Source organism: Xiphophorus couchianus, chromosome 3 (assembly GCF_001444195.1).
Source record: "Xiphophorus couchianus chromosome 3, X_couchianus-1.0, whole genome shotgun sequence".
Classification (NCBI taxonomy): domain Eukaryota; kingdom Metazoa; phylum Chordata; class Actinopteri; order Cyprinodontiformes; family Poeciliidae; genus Xiphophorus; species Xiphophorus couchianus.
The window spans coordinates 22,487,934-22,514,179 of record NC_040230.1 but is presented as its reverse complement, the minus strand read 5'-3'; the positions used below and the strand labels follow the sequence as shown (position 1 = coordinate 22,514,179).

The 26,246-nt window shown below is 37.9% G+C and overlaps 1 protein-coding gene across 5 annotated transcripts in view; it reads right to left on the bottom strand.

Moving 5' to 3' along the window:
- Positions 1–26,246, bottom strand: part of cobl (cordon-bleu WH2 repeat protein) — a 51,422-nt gene that overhangs the window by 1,807 nt on the left and 23,369 nt on the right. For all 5 annotated transcript variants that reach the window (XM_028012833.1, XM_028012837.1, XM_028012836.1 and 2 more), the window contains 8 exons: positions 13,975–14,548; positions 7,122–7,428; positions 4,966–5,069; positions 3,911–4,099; positions 2,251–3,818; positions 1,950–2,165; positions 1,663–1,773; positions 360–650 (listed from right to left, as the gene is read on the bottom strand). In XM_028012833.1, coding sequence (XP_027868634.1) covers positions 360–650; positions 1,663–1,773; positions 1,950–2,165; positions 2,251–3,818; positions 3,911–4,099; positions 4,966–5,069; positions 7,122–7,428; positions 13,975–14,548 — 3,360 coding nt within the window. The remainder of the gene's footprint in view (positions 1–359; positions 651–1,662; positions 1,774–1,949; positions 2,166–2,250; positions 3,819–3,910; positions 4,100–4,965; positions 5,070–7,121; positions 7,429–13,974; positions 14,549–26,246) is intronic.

Here is a 26,246-nt window from a genome sequence, read left to right as displayed (position 1 = left end):
CAGGGTTCATTAATGTTGGCTGTGAGATCAAACCATCTGAAATCAGACCAAAGTTGTGGGATGAAAGAGGACACTTTCAGCTCAACATGTTTTTTTCTGCTGCTGTTCCAAGGTTTCTTCCCTGACTCTATCCTGACTTTGCCTTTTTGTACTTTTATTACATCTGCAAATCAAAACACAGAAGAGATTTTTTTGGGATGCAGCCATTATCAGCATGGGAAATGTTAGCGTATTTCAAACATGCAATAAAAGTAAACATAAATCCAACTGCACTAATTCACAGAAAATCATTTTGAAAATTGTAACAATGCTAATATAATTTAATCTGCGGAGCAGCAGATCGCGTGATTATTCATTACCTTTCTAAGTTTCTCAGCACCAGATCCAGAGCGAATAGCCTCCAGCAAAGCCTCCCTGGCCAGGGCAGGGTTCAAGGGGGCATTGGCATTTAAATGACCCACAGGGTTAGGTTTTCCCTGGGGAAATAAGGGAGGAGGTGGTGGAGGTGCACTCATAGGTGGAGGTGGTGGTGGAGGAGTGAAAGCAGGTTTGATCAAAGACGGAGGGGAGGGGGATAACGCCACTGTTTTCTCTTCCTTTGAGCACTCCTTCCTGAAACGCTCAACCTCACTGGCGGCCTTAGATTTTGTCTGTGAACACAAAAGTGAGACAGCTTTATTTGTAAAAGCAAAATCACATGACGGAAGTATGTGATATTTACTCGCAGTATGTGATGAGTAAATACCACATATTACGTGTAGCTATGTGGCTTCATTACTCAAATATACATTTTTACATTTAAGTGACGACACAAGTTATGTAAAAGAAAGATTTTGAGCTCTAATCAAAATGGTCACCGTTTCAGAAATTTTATTGCTGCTGGGAAACCTCCAGAATGAAAATGTTCTCTTTGGATTAGTTCTTACTAGTGACGTCTACTTCTGATTTAAGGTCCCGATGACAGCATTTTTATTTACCTGGCATTTCAAGTTGTGGAATTAACTTCTGATACCTATTGTATCTCTGTCGTTTAAGATCATGTCAGCAAGATGTGCACGATCTTTCTGCATGGAAAATGTTCAAACACAATGTCCTATTTTATGGTACTCTGTTTGCATAACTGTTATTATATTGTTGTCTTGCCATTATATTGTTGAGTCATTCTATTTATTTATTTTTTGCTCTTATGAATGTCATTCACAGATTCTAAGGTTACAGCAGATCCTTGTTTGTCAGCTAAAGAGCAGGACACAGCTGCCCAGAGCAGCTAATACTCTAGTCATTAGATTATAACAGTCAGGAATTACATATTTTAAAGCTGTGGAACAAAGTTTTATAAATAATTAATTTTTTTTTCCAATGATATGTGTTAGAAGCAAAATTAACAATGATTTACATACAAAATGTGAGTAAACAAGATAACATTAACTTAGAAAGATCTTACAGTGAATACAAGTTTGACTTCAGGTATATTACTTAGAATCTAACAGCTATTGCCTCTTTATAAATGATTTGGCTAAGTATCAGGAATATAGATATAATCAAAAAGCACAAAACGTGATAAATATTAACAAGTTAATAAAACAACTCTTGTAGCGCAAGACTGAAATGCTCACATACAACCATAGTGACGGTGCATAAAAAGTCTTTCGATTGTTTTACCTGTTTCAGTCTGCTGATGTTCTGAGATCTAAGGGCAGCTAGTAGAGCAGATCTTTCATTGCCTTCTTCATCACAGGCCACTTTCTTACCATTGTCGGTGGTAGTGGATATCTAATAATAAAATTAAAAAAAAAAGAATGACATCAGTCTATTAGATGAAAATGTAGCTTAAAATATGAAGTTAGAATATGCAATGACTGGTTAACTGCAATACTATGAACACCTTTGCTGATTTTTGGTAACCAGGTATCCATTCATACAATGCACCGCGTTCAGCTTGTCCTTACCTTCTTCAGTTTCTCCTTGCCTCCACCTGTCTGGATTGCTTCCATCAGGCTGCTGTGCAGAGATGTATCTTTCTCAACAGATTTACAGATGACTGGTTTGAACTTTTTAACAGGCCCAAACAAGGTTAAACCTGCCACAGACCCAGGTGTCTCAGTGCTGTCTGATACTGCAGTTGAAGATTGCTGTTTCACTTCCTTCACTACATCCTTTACTCCCTGTAAAATCAAGGTACACTTTAAATAAGAAATCTGAATTAGTTTTCATTTGTCAAGAAATATTTGCAGTCAAAAAGTTACTTACACCTATCTGGTCTTGTGGTTTGGTCTTTGGGGCTATGGGCGGTTTGAAAGATGAGTGTAGAGCACTGCTTTTTGTCGGGCTGGGGATTTGAGGTTGATTGTGTTTAATGTAATCGCCACTGCTGTTGCTAGAGACTTGTATTTGTGGAGATCCGTTGTAGTGACTGTGATTTTTCTTGGCTGTTTCTTTGTCGGCTGGATCCAAAACTTGTTTCTTGGCCGCAGCATCATTTTCAAATAGTTCCCTGCTTATTTTCACCTGAGCAAACTCTCTCCGACTGTCTGATATGTACTCTGGGAAGCTTGTAGACCTCTTGGAACAAAAAGCATTGACTGTGGAAGCAGAGTCATTCTCCGTAATATCTGACAAAGACACCTGAGAGGATTGGAGTTGAGTGACTGGTTTCTTGGAACTTTCAGCTTTCTCTGTTTTCAATGAGTCAGGAGAGTCTGTAGTTTTAGGGATGTTGGAAGGTTTAGTTGAGGTCTTTGGGGTGTACTGAGCGAGGGCAGAAGCCACATACTGGCTGGAGGTCCTCCTGGATGGTTTAACAAAGCTGAGTTGCTGTTTTCTGTCAGAGTGTAGAGGAGGGGGAAGTGAGGGTTTATTACTTGGCCTCTGAACATTGTTGGACACTGAAATCTTGCTCTCCACCTCGGTCAACTCCCTGCTTGGACTCATGTCTTTTCTAAGCAGTTTGTGATCTGCTTTCACTCCCACTGTAGTTTCAACTGTTAGTCTTGGTGTTGCTTTCTGGGACTCTGGGTTGCTGGTCTTTAATTTTCCTTCCAAGCCAACAGCAGAAGCAATGCTCAGGACATCTGTGCCCTCCTTAAGTTTATCAACTTGACCTTTTCTTTGAGTCACCAAATTTTCTTTTCTGCTGTCAGAGCTCCAAAGTGCTTTGGCATTTTCACAAACAGGAGTGCCATTTTCAATCTCTGATTTAGGTGACTTTCTGGATTTTAAGCGAGGTATGCCTGCTGCCACCATATTCCCCTGATCATCGATCTTAATAGCAAAACGACCTCCTGAGTCAGGTGGCTCTGTCTTGGTGACGTTTGTGACGGAGGGTTTTGAAGGGACCACGGTGAATGTTTTCATACCGAAGCGGGATGTGACGTTGTGAGTAATTTTACCATGCAGAGGACTGACACTAGAGCTGATCTGGTTTACTTTATGCGTCACTTCATCCTTCCCAGGAGAAACTGATCTCTGAATCTTTGCTGGAAGTTCAAACTTCTTCTGCTGGAAGGACTGAGTGTTATGTTGCGCAAGGTCAACTGTGATCACAGGAGGCTTGCTGGTCTTCTGCAGGTCAGCACTGGATTTCACTGCCAGTGTTTGTGTGTCCTGTTTCACAGTGGTGCTTTCAGCAATCTTCTTCTCTTTACTTTTTTTGTCTTTTGCCTTTTTTTCCTTTTTATTACCTGTAGATTTGATCTCCTGTCGTGCAATAGACTTTTCAGAGGGTTTTGAACTTGCACTGCTTATTTTGTCGGTAAGAGCAGCTGTATAGGCGCTGTTGTTTTGGTTCTGTTGTTCATCATCAGAGTGATGAATGAATCCTGTAAATCAGACAAAACAACAAAGACAATTAACAATTCTGAGAGAACATAAAATGGTTACTTTAGATGCCGATCCTTTGTTTTTGTCCTACCTTTGTTGTCAGTTGATTCAGTCTTTGTAATTGGTTTCACTTCATGCTCTACAACAAATTCAAATTCCTCCAGTACCTCATCTATGGCTGTGACTGGCACATCCATGTCCACTACAGACACAGGAACATCGCTGCTGTCTGTGGACTTGGTATCAGGGCTATCTTTGGCAGAGATGACCACTTCATGTTCTGAAAAAGGGAACAGTTTTATATCAGTATATGTGCTAGGCAGATTTGTCCTTGAAAAACTATTTAAAGAAAATATTCTTGATTGAGAAAAGTCATTTCTGGATATGGCTAAAGTTGTCTAATCAATGAACCAAATGACTGCTATTTAATCTAATCTGTTTTCCTCTCAACAGGTTTGTTGGATAACCTCAGTGAATAAATAGCATCACAAAGACCAATGAACCCACCAGAGAGATCATGAGTAAAGTTCTGACTTAGTCAATGCAGTTCACTATGTGAAGTAAAAAACTAACAGCGCTCATCAACATCAAGCCACATTGTGATACGGGGGTGTAGCACCATATTTATTTAAGCAGAGGCAGGGAAGCTAGTCATGTCTGACCTAAGACTTAAGCCTGGGGTGGAGGTTAACTTTCTAATAGTATAAAAAACCTAGATATACAAAGTACAATTATTTTTGATCAAAGCAGATTTACATGCAAGAATAATTCAGTCAAATCAAATTAGAAATAAAATTTTTTTTTACATTTTGTATCCTATCTAGCTGAGCTTGACACAGACTTGACTTGAATTTATTTTGAAAAAATAAATAAATCAAAAATAAAAACAAGGGCAAGGATTTCTGTAGCTATATACGAGACATACTCTCCAAATTTTACAGCTTTTATGTTGGAAAATACCGACTCAGGGTGGCATCAAAATTAGTAAACAGTGTTTGAAAATGTGTAATGTTCACCCCATTTGATAAATATGAAGCCAATAAAATACACTGAAGTATGTGACTATAATAAAAAACAAAAAACCACATCACTACTTTTGTAAGGTCGCATAGCTGCACTGTGGCATTGTGATGTCCTGTCTCTCACCTGCAAGGTCTGCTTCCAAATCTGCCAAAGTCTGATGAAGCTGGATTGTGAGTTCAGAGTCATCTTTAAAGCCGTTGACTGATTCTGGATGAGGGCTTCTGACACTGTGCCAAAAAATGTGTGCATATGTAAAATACACAAGATACTTATAATATGATACATGATGAGTGTCTCATAACAGATAAAGGATAGTAGCATACAGCAGAGAAAACAACACTTCATGGCTTTTAGTTGGACTACTGAGTACATGTTATGGCTTCCTCTTTGATGAAGTTCATTCACCGCACTTCCAGTTACTGATGTAGCTCTAAAACTTATAGTTTGGTATAGTTCAGTTATAAGAGTGAGAAAAATCTGGTATTTTATGTCTCTTTCAAGGTTCAACAGGATTTTTATTGAAGTTTGTTGGATTTCAAATATGCAGTTTATTAACTTCTTCAAATTTTCTTTTAGGGTTCAAAAGAGCGTTCTCCTAAATTAGTGCCATATTAGCCATAACAAATTGCAAAATGAGGGCCAAACCAAATAAAATTTATCTTTTAGGAGACTTGGATTGGATCCTCTGTTCCTCAGTGATTCTGAGAAAACATTGCTATAATGCTTTCCTGGAATACCAAGAAGCCAGCAGCATAACCATGAAAGCCCAGCATGAAAGCCCAGCTGAGCAAGCCAGCTTTGGACACAACTCAAGTATAATATAATGGAGCTGTGCTTGGTTATAAAACCTACTGTAGTAAAATTCTGGAAACAAGTTGGCCAAAATGGACCACTTACAATCTTAAAGTGCAGGTGTCGGACAAGCCATGGAAATTATTTCAAGCGGTATTATTTTTACAGTATTATAGATTAGCTGGCTCACATGGGGAATTCCTCCTACAGTCTTATTAATTATTCAATTTTGCTATTTACAGTAAATGCTTTTTCTAAAATTACAAAGCATACGATTTTAACCCCTGTCCCTACTTTTATAACTCTTTTTCGTATTCTCCATCCACATGAAAGGTATAAAAAAATTTTTAAATTAGGTTCTGCTCAAAGTCTGCAGATGACATGTTTTCCCATCTAAGTCACAGCTACACTATGAGACATATTTTACTATTAAGAAAACTCTTTGCACCGTCTCTAAGATGTTGTGCCAGCAGGTGGCAACAATGTTCACATTAATTATATTCAAATTCAGAAGAAGAAGCTCAGTCTTTTTAGCACAGAGTTAGAGCTAGCATGAATAAAGTACAAGTACTATTTTTACGGTACACCAGAAAATACGTTTGTAATTTTGTCAGCAAATTCATTATTAGCACTATATTTATGAACATATTCCTGTAATGTTTGAACATGTGAAATATATACATGTGTATGGTCATTTTCTTGGGTGCTAGTAGTTTGCAACTACAACAGTTTCAATTTGGGTGAAGGGTCTGACTTCAGACTGAATATTCTTATTTTATCGATCCCGTGTTTACTTCTAACATTGTCCGCTGATTTGGACTTTTAACTGTCAGAGGTAGAGGTAGATTCTTGACTATCACCCAATTCTAAAATTGTTGGAATAGATCTGAGGGACCATACTCAAATGTACCAGACTAGGTCGATTCTAAAACCAAAACAGATATTGGAGCAACAGAATCTCGGTTGTTTCCTTCTTGACGCAGGTATCTTTTCCCCAGGGTGTAGAACAAATAGACTTTAAAAAAATCATTTGTCCCAACAGTTGCAACATTTCTTAATGATTTCAAATGACCCAATATGGCTTCATCTCTCGTGTACGTATGGTATGGGGTTATGTAAGAATGACTGTTTCTTTTCCCTATTGTGCTACACAACAATTGACGCTTGGGGATAATAAAGATGATTGAATGACTAAAACCAAACTCGGCATGAGGCCTTTGTTTTTAACCACTCTTCACTGTTTCCTGTGTTCCCTCCTGCACTCCTCAAAGTTTCACTTAGTAAGTTTTCATATGATAATCAACTCTGGATGATGTTTGGTTCCACTAAAACCACTCTAGATGTTTTCATACAAGATTTTTAAAATATACTCATATTTTTTCCCGTATACTCACATTAAATAACCACTTAAACCAAAGTAACGGTATAAAGCTTTCTAAAATAATCAGAGAAATCTCAAACTGAGCTTTTCATGACTTTCTGTTTACCTGTCTTTTTCTCCCCAAGTGGTATTTTCTTCATCACATGAAGCCTCCATAATGAGTACTTTCTCTCCTGTGTCACCAGTCTTTCCATCAGCTGATAAACTCCCATCCGGAGAGGACATCTGGGTATCAGACGGGGAACTGACAATGCCAGAGTCCTCGCCCTCTGCCGCACCTTCAGAAGGTGTATAACCTTGGTCGGGAAGGCTGCCGCCAACGCTACTGCTGCCTAGAGAAAGAGTTTCAGCCTCAGGCGCTGTGGTTTCTTGTTTCTGGACAATGGATGAAGTCTTTTTGGAATGAAGCCAACCTGGAGGATAATAGGTAGAAATTATTTGTATGAATACAGTGTTAACACACAATTTTGAAGTGTTAGCCAAGGTAAAAAAGAGAGAGAGAAAATTACAGACTTTCCAGGGCACACTTTTGTTAAGTAAGAAAGCGGTTATACACAAAAACAATGCCAATAATTCTCATTCCCTATGTATCTCTCACATTCAGAAATATAACCCACAACCCAAAAGGATGAGAAAGCCAAGAGAGTTTTTGTGTTTAAAAAAAAAAAAGAAAATGAGAGGTTCTGAAGATGTGGTTTACTGAAATAAGTTTTAACATTTATCCTGACACCACTCACACATACATGCAAACCAGAGCATATGATAAATATGCTAAACATGCTTGGGGCACAGCCCTTTGTGGTTTAATAAAATATTTTATATCATGTGCAGATTGACTTACTGTAAACAAATCCTTTTAATTCCATTTTTAACATAGTCCTTAACTCTTTTTGGTTTAAGGGAAAGGGTGGAATTGCCTCATGCCCTCTCATCTCTTCAGTACACTCATTCACTGGTCAGTTCTGTGGGTTCTGGGAAATGTATTTAGAGTGTCACTGATCTCATTGAACTGTCGGCCAAGTTAATAAAAAAATAAATGTTCTGTTTGTCAGGCCTTCTGTAGTTACGCCTGGTTGAAATGCCTTCAACAGTGAGTGACCTTGTTTTTATCACCGATGTAAGTGAGAGTTAAGCATCACTCTGGACATGCACTGTGGTGGAAAAAAAAAAGAAAAAAACAAAAAAAAAAAAAAAAAGGAAAAAGTGACCTCGAGTATTTTAATGTGTGTATTAGGAGTGTAAGCTCTAGGCCTTGTCCGAATGTTGAGCAGAGAACAGTCAGTTCCAGGAGATGTGGTGATGACTCAGGGCTGTCCTCCCAGCTCCTTCCCAGCAACTGCTGAATCATGCCAGTTACAGCCACAATCTGCACACGTTCACACAACACACAGAGGATAACACACACACACACACACACACCCCTGCACACGCCCAGTTATGCTTACACACAAGTAAACAGACACACAGCGTTCTCAAATCTTCAGCTCAGAAAGGACCTTGAGTACATGCATCTGTTAAAGATAAACCAAACACGTCTTCACTCCCAAGCTGTCAACTAACTATACACATACACGTGCTATTAGTCAGGACCTGACCATGGCTGTCCATGCAAGAAGCCAAGTTAAAATAAAACTGTCTTGGTTCAGTTTTCAGTTGTTTAATTACAAAATATGTTTCAAAGGCAAAAAAAAGGTTCATTGCCATATTTCTACTGACCTTGTAATTAGACATCCTTTTAAAATTTGCAACATACCTCAAAAATTCAAATAAGATACAGTCCTTGATAAGATGCATGCGACATAACAGAGCACCACTAGAAATTGTAGTCACACACTTCACAACAAGTACTGCTTTCAATAAGATAAGTTTAAACAAATAAAATAAAAGGTTATCTGGAAAAATAAACTATATAGCAAACAAAATACTCTCATAACTGTAAACATGATTCCTAGGGAACTTTGCTTAAGGCTAGATTGTTTTTATTTCCAACCAAGATGTCAGATTTACAACACACCTCAAAAATGTCTTTTTATATATGACTTTTGAATAAGAAAAATAAAATTAAAAAAACTGAGGCACTGACACATGTTGTCGACGACTGTGCTACTTATCTTTTCAATCGAAAACCTATTTGGAGGAGATATTGATGAAGTTGTCCTTATAAAAAAAAGAGTAAAACACAGTCAGCTTCCTGATTGGCTCCAACACTGAATAATCTTATTTATTTTTATTTTTTTGCCACTGTTCATTAAAGGCATCTGAATTACTCAAACACGTTAGCTGACATTAGGCACTTTGCTTTTAGTTTAGATTAGGAACAGTCTTTACAGTCAGGGTCACAGAGTCTTTAGGATGAATTTCCAGTGGCAGTGTATTTTGGTATTTGATTTTTCATTTTACTACAGAGTGTCATATTTGTCTATTAAAAGTGTTGTATAGATAAACTTTCTATGATTACTTAACTCAATTTCCTACTGGATTCAGATCCACCACTATTAAAGAACATTTAGCACATGCTTTTTCTTATGGTCAATTTTGCTACAATTTGCTACATTTAACTCTTGAATTATAGAACTGAAAAATCTATTCTCTTATTAAATCCAAACCTATAACAAAAAAACCAACATGCTTCACATAGATTACAACTCTGATACCAGCACCAATTAAAGCATTTACTCAAGTTTTAGATTTCTAAACCAATGCATTACACTAAGTACTCAAAGACAAACTGTCCACCTATTGATCTATAGCTATCACATATCTGCAGTATCAGATAGCGTTGCCTCACTCTCCTCAAACCACATTCTGAGTCCACTCACAACATGCTCTGAACTCATAGAGTCAAAAGAAATGTAAAACCATGCAAATTATGTATAATACATATCATTTCTTTAAGAAAACACCAAAAGCCTCCTTTGAAATGCTAACAAGCTGTAGATATGAAACTATAGCTTTCAACTAATGACATGGAACAGCTTACAAAGGATGTAATAGAAAGTCCAACAATAAGGCAGGGTTTAAACATAAAAAAATGAGCTGATGACAGAGGTTTGCCAAGGTGAAGAAAGAACTGAGCCAGAGAAAGACTTCAGGAGTGTTTGGGACGCAGACGCACAGGTCCACAGCAGTACACTACAAAGAGGGAGCGGGGCGGGGAGCAAAGGAAAGAACAGATCAGATTAGAGATGAAAGCATCAAACATTAATCGAGATGGTACAGAAACAACAAAAGGGCAAATAAGGAAATTGAATAGAAAATTCTATTTTAGTCATCTGCCATGGTAAGGCTGAGAACATGTACAGTAACAGATGGTGGCAGTATCACTCAGCAATCTCCTCCATTATGCATTTCATATACTCTGAGTTACTGAATAAATGCACACAGCAAAAACATTAAAGGCACTCCAACTGATTGGTGTTGACCTTAACTGGACATAGCAGACCCTGAAGGACCAACATGGCTTTGAGATTGACAGTCATAGATAAGGAGTATCTTGACCTCATAGGGACCCAGCATCACTCACTCAGGAGAGAAGAAATGGAAAGTGCATTAGGACACATAATATTTACACACATGAAAACAAGTTGGATAAAAATTCAGACAGACGTCCATTTGTATCTCAGGAGAGCAGCTTCTAGGAAAAATAAAACAGAACTACAAAGAGAGGATGGCAACAATCCACACAGGGGAACTGCTTCTTCCACTTCCATTTGATCCTGTGGGGTCATGCAGTTTGTAAGCACAAAGGACGAGGGGAAGAGAACACGAAGGAACAGATAATCTAGAGGTTGGGGCAGGCTGTTTTAGCTCTCATGTTACGGGGTTACAGCCCATTTTTCAAAGTCAAAATTCCATACTTATCCACAATCAAATATATGACGTTGGAGGGCCTTTTAAAACTCAGTTTGCCACATCTATGCAAAGTTAATAAGGAATCTATGGGCAATATTTCTCTATGGGTAAAACAGTAAACATGGTGCCTGAAAAAAGACAAGAAGGAACAGGAACAATAAAAGAAATGAAGGAAAGACTAATAAACATGGGGACTGATGGATGGATAAAAACTTGTTTTAAAGACAACAATGTTTGGGTAGTAGCCTACTGGTCAAACTGTCTTTCTTTGCAGCGCTGTACTTTTGAGGCTAGGTGCTGTTCATGGCCACACTTGCAAGATGAGGAATCTTTTAATAGTCAGCTTATCCAAGTGAGAAAAAGAACAGGCGGTCCCTCCTCTATTTTCTACTCTTACTGAACAGGAGCAGCAGGATTAGGGTTAGGGTTACGGTCAGTTTGGGATTCTGCAATTTTGCACATTTTCAAATGTTTGTGCTGCAGTAACCAAATAATAGAAGTTGAAAAAAAAACAATGCATATGATACAGTTTGGCAGATATTTATACCTAGGAGCCCAACCATAGAAAGGTTGAGAAATTCTGCTTGGCATAATAATCTCCCATTTTAACTTTCCACAACAAGAGTATGTTTATTTTAGTAAATTGAGGGAAGAAACCACAAGCATTTCATTAAAAGAAAAATAAGCTGACAGGCAGGATTAACTGAGCGGTAAAAACCTAATCTTTGGAAGCATAACAGAGCTGTGACAGGGCTCTTTGTTATAACTTAGTGTGAGTTGAAATATGACAGCAAAATAATGTGATCACCATATGAGTTAATGAAGACGATCACTGAGACATGTATAATAATACGTACACCAAAGGGACACTTCAATGAGAGACTAGTTTTAACATGATGTATTATTATTTCTACCCTGTAGGTAAAATTGTTCTTCTTATTAGATTAATTTATGTTTTCAGCTTTCTAGCACTGTCACTGAACGTGTGCTGCATGTATTTAATTTGCTCTTACTGACAGAGATATCAGATTGGCACCACGCTGCCGTTGCACAAGAAAGAGATACCAATCAGGTGTGTCAGTTCGCTTCGCAAAATGCAGCCAACTTTCAGACGTTAAATTTGCTTTGCAATGGCTCATTTAAGTGAACCTCACACCTGTTTTGCTGCTCCTACGGCATCTTGTGAACTCTGCAGTCACTGTTTGAGAGCCCAGTGCCAAGGAGACACACAAGTCATGATTGTGCTTTGTCAAAGGAGTGGAACGAAAATACAGCCCCAGTAGAAATGCAAGTATTACTCCTGTGAGATTTCATAACAGGGTAAATCTATCTTGGGTACCAACGGTTAACAGAGGATAAACAGGTTTAAGAAAAGTGACACCAAGGAAGTAAAAAAAAACATGCAGCAGCTAATTTAGTGAAAGAAAAATACACTTGCTAAAATGTGCATACAGTATGTGTGCTACCAGCAAACAGCAGACCGAGTAACTGGGCCAAATTTAAAGATGGCAGACAATTTCACTAGACTTAATTTTTTATGACATATAATAGAGAGGACATATGGAACGTGGTGTGCTGAGAGAAGGAGACCAGTCTGCAGAACCAATAGATTAGCACGATTCAGTACAAACTTGCAGGAAGCAACTACATTCTACTTCTGTTCAGACCCTCAGAAAATGGGATGGATTGTTTGCAGTTGGAAGTACAAATTCAGCACATAAAAATGCAAGTATGAGACAGGTGTTATTTTTGATAATTTCTTTAACAACATCCCTGAATTCAGCTGCATGGCAAGTAAAAGAACAAATTCCAAGGCTATGTGCCTGTCTCCTAAAACAGTGGTTATATCCGAGTAAAAACCCAAACAAAATGTGGTGACTATGCAAGTCAACTGGCCAGCGTGCCGGTTACCAAGTTAGCATGAAGATTGAATGCAGAATGGTGGACGAACATTAAAGACCGAAGACTCCGACTGATTTCCAAATCTGCTGTACATTTGTGTACTGGGAGTATTAGGCAAGTCGTCCTGCTGTTGGACATTAAGATGTGTAACTGGTGCTGCTCCTCTTAAGTGCTATTTGATCATCATCGTAAGAAATACAGCTTTATACTGTAGATGTCACTAAGACGAAAGAAAAAATATTTAATTTCTTTTTTTTTTCTTTAAATATAATTGGAAAAGACAACTTTGGCAATGTATTATATGGATTCAGTAATTATCTTGATGACTACCTCTCATTCATTTCTGCCTTATAAACTAGTCATCTCATACTTCAACCTTACATCTGCTTTTATCTGCCTTTCCAGCAGCACTCTTCTTCCTTAAAACTCTGCCAGCCTCGGTTTTTCTGCCTCGTTACCCCACCATTTCTGTCAAAACCTTCCCACACTCTCCTCTCTACACTTCTGGCACTCTCACCTCTTCTCATCCTTTTTGAGGTCCGTGTATCTCTCATCTTTGCCCCTGTCAGACACGCCAACCCTCCGCTGCAGTCTCACTCTGCCACTGAGCGTATTCTGGGTTACGTAGAAGTCAATAAAAGGTCATCTAAAGGTCAGGAAATGTAAATCTATGACAGATTTATCTACATGCAGATCTGCCACGTCTCTGAAGTTCTGAGTGTGATTGCATGCATATGAAAGAAAGGCAGATAAAGAAAAAGAAGGCAGAGACAGACGAAGCTTGAGAGATGGATAAGCCTAAGTTCGAGACAAGGACTCCATTGTGTCAAGAACTGCGATTAAAAAAAAAAGAGGAAAAAAGTTCCACAAGTAGCTATCAAACACACGCGGGCATACAAGCCTCCTTTCTCTTAGCTGGGTATATACGTCACCTCTATGACAGGTAAAGAGTCAGATGTTTCTGCAATGTGACAGCTCAGTTCTGCAGGGCAGACAGGTAGAAAACTTCAACTGGTAACTTGTGACTGCCTCACAGTGTCTTTGCCACGACTCTCCAAAGTTAAGTGAGCGCTACCTGAAATTTGTTATTTTTGTTCTTCAAATATATCTTGAATTTACGGTTTAACAGGAGTTCAAGAATAACACTTTGATTAGGATTTCTATTGTTTTTCTGAAAGCATTTTAGAGTCATAAAAGATATTTACCCATTCCGCTGTGTCTGTTGTTCTCCGCTTCATCCAGTGTGAGATTCAGGGCCGATTCAGAGTCTGACCTGGAATTGCTGTCAGAACGTTTCTCTTTATTTTGTTTTGTGGCCGTCATGTTGGACTTTTTTATTGCGAGCTGGACCTGCACAGGCCCACTGGCCGCGCTGCTGGTGCTGCAGCAGGAACCGGCCTGGTCAAGGTCAACATCTGAGTCGTCAAGGCTGCGGCTGAGCTCGGAGCTGGAATCCTGCACAACCAGGCTGTCTGTGGTGGTGCTGCTGCTGGGGGACGGAGAACTTCGGGGTGGAGTGGCATCGCGCATGGGTGGAGGTTTTGGTGTCTTTTCACCACGAGAAACTTCTGCTGTCTGCATGACCACAGAGTCATCAGAGAACGTGGACAATTGTGGTGTTCTGGTACGGGGGACTGGGGTGGGAATTTCAATGCTGCGGAGATTGGAAACGGAAACAACAGTTGCTGAAGGATCATCAGAATCCAGAGTGATGGGGGAAGGTGAGGGTGGAGGAGGTGGAGCCTTTCTCTTCCTTTGGCCTTCTGAATTAGGGTCCTCCTAACAGAAAATAGCAAAAAGAAGATAGTGTAAGACATTTTATGCAAAAACCTTCTTCATAGAGTCTTGTGACAGTATTCATAGGGTAATTTTTTTACATTTTGTATAAGATGACCATAAACAATGTATTCCATGGAATTTTATGTGACAGATCCGTGAACCATAATAATGGAGAAAATGACGATCATAACTTCATCTTATGTTATGATTTCAACTCCAAGACTTTTGAGGAAAGTCTCCACCAACCGCCTCCACTGAAAAGAAGCAACTCCATAGCATGATGCTATGGAGTATGTTCCCAGGATTTTGGGATTTTGTTTGATGCGCAATGTTAGCTTATGACCTACACAGCATTTTGCATGTAGGCCAAAATGTCTTGATGCTCTTCTATCTATTTATTCTAACATCAAATTATGCTCTATTGGAAATTTAGCTTAAATTTACATTTAATGTATAATCTTGGCCTTATCTAATCAAGTAACATCTTCCATGTACAGTACAGACCAAAAGTTTGGACACGACTGTGTGTCTGTAATGTATGCTGGGTGAGTTAACAGTGCTAATGTCGTTCTGCTTTTGGTTCAGAGTAAACATAGACCCTATACTATTAGCACCTCTCCATCTCTCTTTACCTTCTAAAGCATTTACATGCTGCACTACACAAGTAGTAGTGCAGCACCCTAACCCAAATTGCAGGCATAAAGAGGCTAAACACTTGGTAGTTACACCTCTGCTAACATTTATTGTAGTCCAAGGAGATGCATACCATACCAACTTTATTTATAAAGCACTTTAAAACAACAATACAAAGTGCTGTACATAAAAACACAACATAATAATAAAAAAAACATAAAATAAAAACTTAGTTTAAAAACAAAAACATACAATTTAAAACTAGATCCCGCTAGAGTTGAAAGCCAAATAAAATAGATGGGTTTTAAGACGAGCTTTAAAATATTACATATTTCATACTGTAATAAATATCAATTTGGGATATATTGTGCTGCCCTACAGCAAAATATATATGGTGGTATGTGGATAAATTTTAAATATAATGTATAATGGCATTTTTTTCAACAATGGGTTTCATTTGGTGAGCACCACAAATCTGCCTTCACAGTGTGTCTACATGTATAAATTGGTCTTGAATCTTTAAATTAGGCCCCTCTGCTGTTGAAAGGAAGGAACAGAAAAGAGATGCACGCCAAAAAAAAGGTAAATTTTGGCATCAACGCAGTACAACAGTCCTACATACACACCATTTTATTTTTGGTGAAAGTAGCCCTTGCTGTATGGACACATCTTTGGTGTCCATACAGTAACCAAGAGTCTTCCTGTCGGTAGATTCCCTGATCCAAGTTGTGGAACTCCACAACTCCTTCAGAGGAGTCCCGTAATGTCCTATTTGGCTGCTTCTCTGATTAATGCTCTTCCTACCTGTCCTTGTGATTTATGTTTGTTTACTAATGTTCTCTAACAAACTTCAAAGGCCTTTTAAGGACAGCTGTATTTCAGGTACAATTAACACAGACTTTACACACAACGGGACTCTAGTTGCACATTTGTCCTGAAGGTAGGTGGTTGCACTGAATTTTGTAAAACACTAAATTACTACACCCAACATAAAATTCCAGTAAAATACATCAAGTTCTGTCACTGTAATTGAAAAATGTAGAAAAATTTCAGGATAAATTAATAGTTTTGCAAGTCACTGTCTATGTGTCTGGTTTAAGCATTAATCATTTAGTAAATTCAGCCCATCAGGACTGAAACAATTTTACAGCCAAGTAATCAAATTGAGTGGAGTGCTGGCAGAGGCCTGAGTCTTTTAGCCATTAGTGTGTCAACATTCCTCTTCAATTCAAGACATTTAAGGTCTCCCAGCAATTAATTTAAAATGATGCTGTGGTATTGCAACAGAACACCAGTATGAGCTTTTAACTGGGATATTTTGTAAGTTCTATCTTAAAAACGAATGTTATTTAAAAATTAGAAATGTATGTTTTCTTTTATTCAAATGACAACATTGTCCGGATTCATTACATGCCATACACCAGTAGTCCTGAGTTTAAAATGATATTACAGTCAACCAATAGTTTCCTTTGAAGCTACATTATAAGTTTTTTTAATGAGTTAGCATTCTGAAAGAAAAAAAAATAAGCTAAACCACAAAATTAGATACATATATATATATATATAAAAAAAGAGGTTTGGAATGGGTTTCTTCTATGTAAAAGAAGTAAGTGGATAAAAACAGAAAGCGAGCAAGACAAACGTTCTGAGTCTAACAAAATAAGTTACAAATGAACTAATTTACTCTACTGGGAGACAAAGCCATTCTCTTTCTTCATGAGGTCAGCGCTAAAAGATTCATTATTATTATGATAAGACGGGCTATAACAGAATAGATTTTAAATTTCCAAGTAGCTCCTGCCTTCTATTTTCGTTCTCTCTGAAACTCAACATGCCCAGAGTTGCACACAGGGTTGCATCATTCAGCAGGGCATGAAAGAGATCAGGCCACCTTGTCTTTCTGCAGGCACACAGGGTTCACACATGAACTCAGTGAACCCGGTGCATGGCATTCTATAGAAACCCGAATGCCCTCCTCCCCCCGCTCCAAATAGCTGTCCTTTTCTTCAAGGCTCTCCTGTTTTTCTCTCACCCCAGTATTCATATATACATGGACATGGGCCAAAGTTGAGCTGCAATGGATGATTGACTTGCCTTGGAAGATGGATGTGTATGCGTGAGAAGGCCCGCGTGTTGTTTGTGTGTGTGTCTGTTGGCGTGTACATGAGTGTATTTATGCTTGTATACGAGTTTGGGTGATTGTTTTCTCTACAGAATAAAAATGCGGGACTGCAGTGAAGCCAGTGTCATGAAAGGAGTACTTCATGGGGTTCACCTGACAAGCAGTTGGATACCCACTCTCATTTATAATCATAATGATACTGTTGGCTTGAGCTGAACAGCATAGATAGGATTGTTAAGAAGCATTACATGCGTGTTGCTCTCTTGAGCTTATGGCGCCATGACTGGGAATGCAGCATGCACTTATGAGTAGGGAATCAGAGATAAGGCTTCAAGCTATATTAAACCACATTTACAAGGCAATCCTTAGCCTTAAAAGAATTCACTGTGAGTTCCAAGTCATTTGTATGTGCTAAAGGTTTAGTTGCGAAGATTTTTATTTTTGATCTTAAACAGACTTCACCACAAAGATGCTCTGTTTAGTTTCAGTAAAAAAAAACAAAAAAACATGCAGAACTACGATGCTTCAAAGAGAAACCTAATCAGTGACAAACTAAAGGATTACAATCTTTATACTAATGTGAAGAACAGATAAGACAAAATATAAACACTAGTTATCTGAAGACATGGAAATACCAGCCATTTGTATTCCTTTGGCTTTAGAATTAGATTTTTTGATTAAAAAAAAAAAAAGCCCAACAATGGTTTATTTAGTCTAAATAAAAGGACTATAGAGTAAGTTTACAGGATTTCAGAAAGATTTACACTGCCTTACTAAAACAATCTATTCCATTAACTGAGGTTTGACAGAAAGCTTTTGCTCTGGATTTTTCTAGGCCTAAATATGTGTCCATGTTACACTATTCAGATTTTTATTTGAAAAAAAAAAAGAAAAACGACCAATGTATGCATTTTCTTCCACTTCAAATTTGTACACTTCTTTGTGTTGGTTTATCACAAAGGTTTCCCCGTAAAACATACATTGAAGTTTGAGGTAAAAACGATAAAATTAGAAAATGTTCAGGTGGTACCAATATTTTTGTAAGTCACTGTGAATGTAACAGGATTCAAGCACACCAATCACAGCTGTTCAGTCAGTACAAATACACAGAAAGAGAGACAAAATGAACCAGAACAGACTGGTATGTCTTTTACTTGTTAAACTTTATGACTTGTGAGAATACTGGCCCCATGATTGAGCATTCTTGACCATACAGGGCCACGCAAATAAATGCTTAAACCTGGCCAAGCTACCATTCATCAGCTGCAGATAAGGGTCTTTTTAAGAGAGCAACATTACAGCACTAATGTGGAATGTAAACCTTAGTATGCCTATCTATTAGACATTTAATTTGTGTGTGCAAGGGCTTGTCTACATACAGGAGCTTACTCACAATTGCATGAGTTTGTGCAAATGCGTGTACATGTCAAAGGTAAAAATAGCAGCCAAACACGATGGATTCCAATGTCATAAACACCCCTCAAAGCAGCAGGCTAGAAGACAGCTGCTGTGCTTTTCAGTGTCACTGTTATGATGAAGATGTAGGGTTGTGAGTGTAAGATGAAAGAGGTTTCATGTAAAAAGGTTTTAACAATGTGTGTCAGTGAGAAACGAGGGTGGGGGCGAAGGGTGGAGAAATGGATCAGGAGACACCCAGCTGACCCAGTTTCATTGTTGTCCAACCTGTTCTACTAACCCACTGATATTTCAAGTTTTTCTTACCTCTTTCTTTTCATCAGCAAGGAAAGATAATTACATTTATTTTCAGACTCGATGAAATTACAGCAGAGGGGCAATTGAAGCAGTAATTTAATTTAAAAGTAACCAAATCTGTAAAACTCAGAAAGTATAATCTTTGTCATTTATTGAAAAGTCAGATATAGTCAATAACAACTCCTCCTACACAAAAGCATTCTGTTTACAATAAAAAATTCTAATTTAGACAAACCTTAAATTATGGCTACAACTCCAGCAATGCTCACATAAAAAATTAAGCCGCAGTTGCTTTGAACCCGACACAAACATTCACGTTTCATTCATTTGTCCAATCTACACTGAATGACTTCATACATAACATGTTTGGACAGCCTCACGACCAAAGAGAACTTGTCCTACACAGGAGGGGCCAGGTTCCCCTAATCCTGGCCCCTTCCTCGTCCTCTCTCAACCGTCAAGGACTATGCACAAGAAAAGAAAGCGCATATTGTTTTCTTGTAATGAACCCTAGACTTCTTGTTCCATCGCATTACAGAATTCAGCTTCACAATAACACAGCACAACAAGAGGGTTCGGGTTTAGCGGATGGTAACACACAAAGCCCCCAAAAAACTCTCCTCATACACCTGTTACAGTGTTGGGGTGGTTTCTTGAAAGATTAGATCTTTCTCACATCGACACTAAAATAATGGCATATGGGTAATGCTGTGCTAATACATTAGTCTGAACACAACTAATGCATAAAAACAAAAAGGAAATGTACCGTCAAACTTTTGACTGAGTTTGATGGTACATTCAAACTATTTTGTATGACTGAAAATAGACTTATTTTATCGCTGAACTCATTGCGCTTGAAGAATAGTGCCATTTTATAGAATATTCAAGTAACTATGTTACCTTAAGTCATTGTAAAATGCTGTTTATTTCAAACTTTAAAAAATTGACTTCTCAAATCTTGCCTCTGTCTCTTGAAGGAGCTCCTACTCTTTCTGACACTTCACGTGGTTTTCACATTTTATTACCAAAAAAAAAAAAAAAAGAAAAATCAGGGGGTCTTTGAAGCATAAGACCTTGGGTCTTTGTTTTCTATGACTTTTCACTTCAATACCAACTGTAAATCCTGTTGCACTATGTCTCCACTAGATTTGCACATGAACATTGACTAGGCCGTTCTAACAAATGAAAATTCTTCAATCTAAACCATTTCATTATAGCCCTGGCTATACCGTATGTCTACAGTCCAGCTTTGGTCTAATCTGACCAGACCACCATATCTTGCATCCATGTCCCCTTCCCAATAACATTAAAAAACTTTAAATGTCAGCTTTTAAACTTCAACAGCTGACAACAGCTTTTTTTTCTTGTCACTCTTTTATAAGGCTATTTTTCTTTAACTTTCAAACAAATAAAGTTTTCGGGTCCGGAGAGTCATCCACCTGACCTGTGATCTCAACAGCCACTCCCTATTTAGCATTAGCTCTGACTGATGCTCTCTTTGCCAGCTTCCTAGCATGGAAAGCCACGTTTTCACAGGATTGCTTTCAATTTTCATTAGATAGTCTTAACATTGCTCAATGAGATGATGTTTACTCAAGAGGTTGGAAAATCTTGCATCTTTTATTCCAGTTCACAGTCATCCTCTATTTTATGCTGGCAGGAAAGTTTAGGATTTTTCTGTTACAAAATGTCAAAAAATTGAGGGATTTAAATATTTTTGTAGGTCACTGTACTGTACATCGATACACAGAGACGAACTGTATCCTAAAGAAACCTACTGGAGAATGTAAAATACAGATGTATCTACAGGACCCAGAGCACCTGCTGTTTTCAGCTGTAGCACTATCCAACCAAAACAAGGGCTATAAAATAAGGACGGATATGGATAAGAACGTGCAGAGGAAGTGCTGTCTGTTGGTTTTGGCACAAGTGAACTTCTTTTCTAGTGCTTCCAACTGATTCAGGAAAAAAAATGTTTTGTTTCTGAAACATATTTGGAGATACTATAGCCACGAGGCAGGTGGGTAAACATCCTATCTGCATGCTTCAAAACCAATGTTGAAAATTGATGTCACGCATCCTGAAAGCCCAGGATACTTTCCTTGAGTCCTAGTGTACAGATTCACATTCAATGTATATCCTATGGTGTCCATTGAAGCTGAAACAAAAAGCATATTGCAAGGCTGAAAGATGTATGAATTTACTACACAGTACTTTAAAGGGATCCAACAACAGATGTCTGTTCATTATTTGACTGAAACAGGGCTGCATGTTGGATCATATCAAAATTTTAGTTGATTATTTTCCCCCTTCCATCTACGGTGGCCGACAGGTGCAAATGCGCAGCAAAAGAGAAAACATGCAAACAAACAAAAAACACGCGCACAAATTAAATGCGGCAAGCAAAAAGCGAATGAAATGCAGCAAACAAAAAGAGAGACGCAAACAAAAAAGAAGACACCCCCGAATGAAATGCAGCAAACAAAAAGTGTTGAAAACGGAAGTGCTCCAGACCACTAGGGGGAGTCAGAGTCGAGACCGAGCCCAGAACGGTATGACTGACACAAAGTCTATCACGCTACCCATAAATTATTCTGTTATTCTATAATATTATAAAAGACGGCGTATCTGAAAAGAAATATAGTAATACGTACCTTTACTTTCTTTCAAATTTCTTTCTCTGAATCTTGCATCTGGTCCCATAGAAATGAATACTATTTTCTTTGACTCCCCCTAGTGGTCTGGAGCACTTCCGTTTTCAACACTTTTTGTTTGCTGCATTTCATTCGGGGGTGTTTTCTTTTTTGTTTGCGTCTCTCTTTTTGTTTGCTGCATTTCATTCGGGGGTGTCTTCTTTTTTGTTTGCGTCTCTCTTTTTGTTTGCTGCATTTCATTCGGGGGTGTCTTCTTTTTTGTTTGCGTCTCTCTTTTTGTTTGCTGCATTTCATTCGGGGGTCTCTCTTTTTGTTTGCTGCATTTCATTCGCTTTTTGCTTGCCGCATTTAATTTGTGCGCGTGTTTTTTGTTTGTTTGCATGTTTTCTCTTTTGCTGCGCATTTGCACCTGTCGGCCACCGTATCCATCAGTAGTTTGCAAAGTGAGAGATTACCTCACTTTGCAATCTTCAAGTTCTTTATTAAATGACTTAATAGATGATAACTTTAACTCCTTTAACTTAGAAACAAAAGTTCAAAATCTGGTTATAAAAGTTATAAAATGACTAAAGACACTATATTAAAAGTACTGAGAATAAATGGTCCTGTTACAACCACACCATCCATAAATTCTACTGAGCAAACTGGGAAGCAACTGAAAAACAATTTCCCACAGCTGACATGCCACAACCGACTGCCAATTAACTGAACAACCTTTAAGGTTCATGTAACAAGATATATCATTTGATATTATGGCATGTCAGGGTCTGTAAACTAGAACAGACATCAACACAGAAGCATGCTGTATGACATCCCAGTCCTCGGATCGCTCTGGTAGGTAGGTGAGTGGACCCTGGACATTTTAATTAAAGTGTGGAATTAATCATATGAATGATGCATATTAAAGACAAAGACTAAAAACAATAAAATTGTGTTTATTCAATGTAAATGCAATGTGGGTTATAAAAAACCCACATTTGTAAGCAATAATTCAAGAAGCAAAAACTTCTGGAAGCAAAAACTGGCTTTTTCTGACAAAACTGAAATATAAATGGGAAAAAAATGTCAACTATTCCTCAGTTCTTTAAAGCACATAAATTATCAAACAAGAAAGTCTAGCTTATCCTTTAAAGTTTTTAGCTGAATTTGCTTCGAGGTGGAGAAATGAAGGATTTTCAGAAACAACTTTAAAATTACATGTGTTTTTAAATGAAAAATGTTAATCATCAACACTATGTCTATTAAAAATGTTTGAACTCAAAAGTGAATACTGAGATATTTTAGATATTGGATATTTTAGATACTATAATATGAATAGCATATTATAGTAAGCTACTCATACTATAATACGAGTAGCTTGCCTCAATTGCTACTTGAACTGTATTCAATTTGACTTTCTCAACGTCCCGTCATCATTTCTGGCTCTTTTTTCATTCTTCTGTGTAGGCTTCATAAGAGACTCAACTTCTCAGAATAGAGCCAGAAGGTTCTGTAACAGTAGCTGCATGGCTCCAATGCTGAAAGGGAAAGCGTGGGAGCACAACTACTGAGATAGGAAGGCAAAAATCAAGATTGAATTTGAAATACAATTTACTGACAAAGCAAAACATAATGAGGTTGCAAGGCCCCCCGGCTGGCTTTAAAACTCCTTTACTCCAGCTCTGTAATGCTACTTAGCCTGTTTTTAACTTTTACCCTGCTGTGTCCTTCTCATGCAAGATGAGAGCGGTTCTACAGGCCGCCATCCACATTGCATGCTGTACAGCAATGGATTGTTATTCAAGTTAAAGTAGTAGTTTGGGTAACTTTATCTACTGTAGCTTGATGCATTAAGTACAAATAATGTCATGCATGCCTTAATATTTCAGCTACTAAAATAAAGGAACAGAAAGTACATAAAATATGATCTGTGCAGAGTGCTCTGTGTAACAAAGCCTCCATTTGTTCAAGACTGATCATTTGCAATAGTTTGTAAATACCCAGCTGCCTTAAAATCTCCAATAAAATCAAGAATAAAGAGATTCGAATCCTCATAATTCTGTCATTAAGGCTGATTTAGTTTTTTTTTTTTTTCTTCTTCGACCGGCCTTCATTATCTCCATTGTATTGGCTTTATAAAGCTTTGTTATAGCAATCTCATTATTCTCATTGCCCGTTTTGTGATGTCAGTATCCATTACCACATCTTGCACATCAAATTAGTAGACCACATAAGCTTCCTTTGATCAGAGGGACCTTCGTAATGAGGACAGTCATAATAAATAGCTGTCCTCAGATGACCTGCTATTATGTTCCTAATATGCCCGTCTCTCCCAGAACACCCATTTATAACTGTATTTTTGCTGGTATAGAGGTTCTTGGATACAATGAAGGATGAATAAAATGAAAAAAAAGACAAAAATATAAAAAAGCCTCAACAACTGCAAAAGTTTGACAGACTTAATGAGTGCACTCAAAATCTTACCAGTTTTATAAGTTCAAGTTCTCATCCACAGAATATTCAATTTCTTCAACCGCCTGCAGCAAATACATTGCTACATTTCAAGCAAATGAAAAAGCAAAACTGTTCACTGTGAAACGATTAGATTTGACACGTTCAGTTGTTTGACAGTATTAAGTCATGCAGTATTTAATTTATTACAGTATTTAATGCCAATGCCCTTCAGAAGCGTTCTTGATCAGACCTGGCTGCTCTGGCAATCTTAACTGTCATGAGTTTAAATCCTTTTTAACAGCACGGATAAAAAAATTTACAGGTCAGGCACAGCTGTAATCTTTGAGCATCTCATATTTCAGTTCTGTCCCAAGATATATTCCTGCTGATTTAGAGTTTACAATCTCACATCACCTCAGCATTTAAAGTCCATATACTATTCTGATGCAACGATTTGCATACACTTCAAAAACACCGTGTACAGGTGGTGTATTGTTGATAAGACCAGCTAAGCCATCAACAGCGTGTCCTTGTTAGTCTTCAACACCAGAAATCCTGAGACAAGAAACATGAGATGCCACCAGCACTACAGTGACAGCACTCTTGCAACAAGAGGACTCGTATAAATACATATGACACAGTTCACAGACTTAGTAACGGCGCACAACAGCAAGATGGAGACATCTATTATTAGACCAGTCATCGGGTCTTCAGCTAACCTTTCCAACTCCTGCTCTGTCTAGCAGCGTCCTGGAGGTGTTGTAATTTGGATCTGGTGTCAACCATAACCCTCAGTCTGACAGGTGCAAGGATAAATATCAAATCTCTGTCTGAGCAAGTCAAATTTAAAATCCCTAAAAGCAGCAAAACAATTACACCAAGTGTCTTTGGAGTAGCAAAACAAGGGAAAAAAAGGGATTTGAATATTAAACATTTATTATTTAGTAACAAACGCATTTTCAATGTTAAGTTGCATTCACATAGCACCAACAAGAATTTTTGGCCCTCTGGGTAAATACATGCAAAAAGCCATAAAATATGATCCCATACTGTAACAAAATGGTAAAATTCTCGAGTTATTTTGAGTATATTTATGAAATAGGTAAACTATTGCATTGTCAATAACAGTTAGTGTGATAAAAAAGATTTAAGACCAATTTACCATTCCTGTAGTGCCTTGCAAGAGTATTCACACCCCTTAAACCAGTTTCCACTTAAAATAGTACAAAGAACAAAAGGTCCTGTTACATCCACATCATCTCAACAAAGTGAGAAAGAAAAACAAGTTCCCAAAGGTGACATGCCACAACCATGACTGCCAGTTAATTGGACAACTGAGATTCTAACCCTCATAATTCTGTCATTAAGGCTGATGATGTTTTTTTTTCTTCTTTGACCTGCCTTCATTACCTCCACTGCAATGGCCTTATAAAGCTCTGTTTTAAAAATCTCATTATTCCCAATGCCTGTGTACTGATGTCGGTATCCATTACTACATCTTCCGCATCAAATTTGTTGATCACATAACCACACACTGCAGTTGGGTCTGGTGTGAAACTAAAGAAGAATATGTGAAAAATAACTCCATGCTCGCTTTTTAGAATGGGAGATGATATGTCATGCCGTGGGCTTGTTTCTCCAAAAATAGTTCCTGGTAAATTTGTTCATAAAAATCTAGAGTCCTTTACAGGAACATAAGTGTTAGGGGTACTGTATATCTATAAGCTCATCTGGTACAAAATCAAATGTACACTGAAAAAAAGAAAAGAGATTCTTGCTCTTGTGTTTTTTTATTATAATTATTTTAATCTCTCTGGCTTGAGCCTACATCATAGTCAGCTGTTTTGAGTTGATGATATTTTCTCAGAAACAACTTCCGCTTCTTTGTACTCTGTTTGTTTGTGTGCTTAATTATGCCAGTGAGAATAGCACAAATGTCCATGTTAACATGGGAATAATATTTCTCCTCTGTAACACTTATCATGAACACAGACTCCTCCAAATACACGGAACCCAGTAATCAAATGAAGTGAGGAAGGATATTAGTTGCTAAACAACATTTTCCACCACAACGCCACTTTGTAGAGGACACAGCAGAGGTGATTCATTCTTGTCACGTCACCCACATGAAAAAGATAGGGAT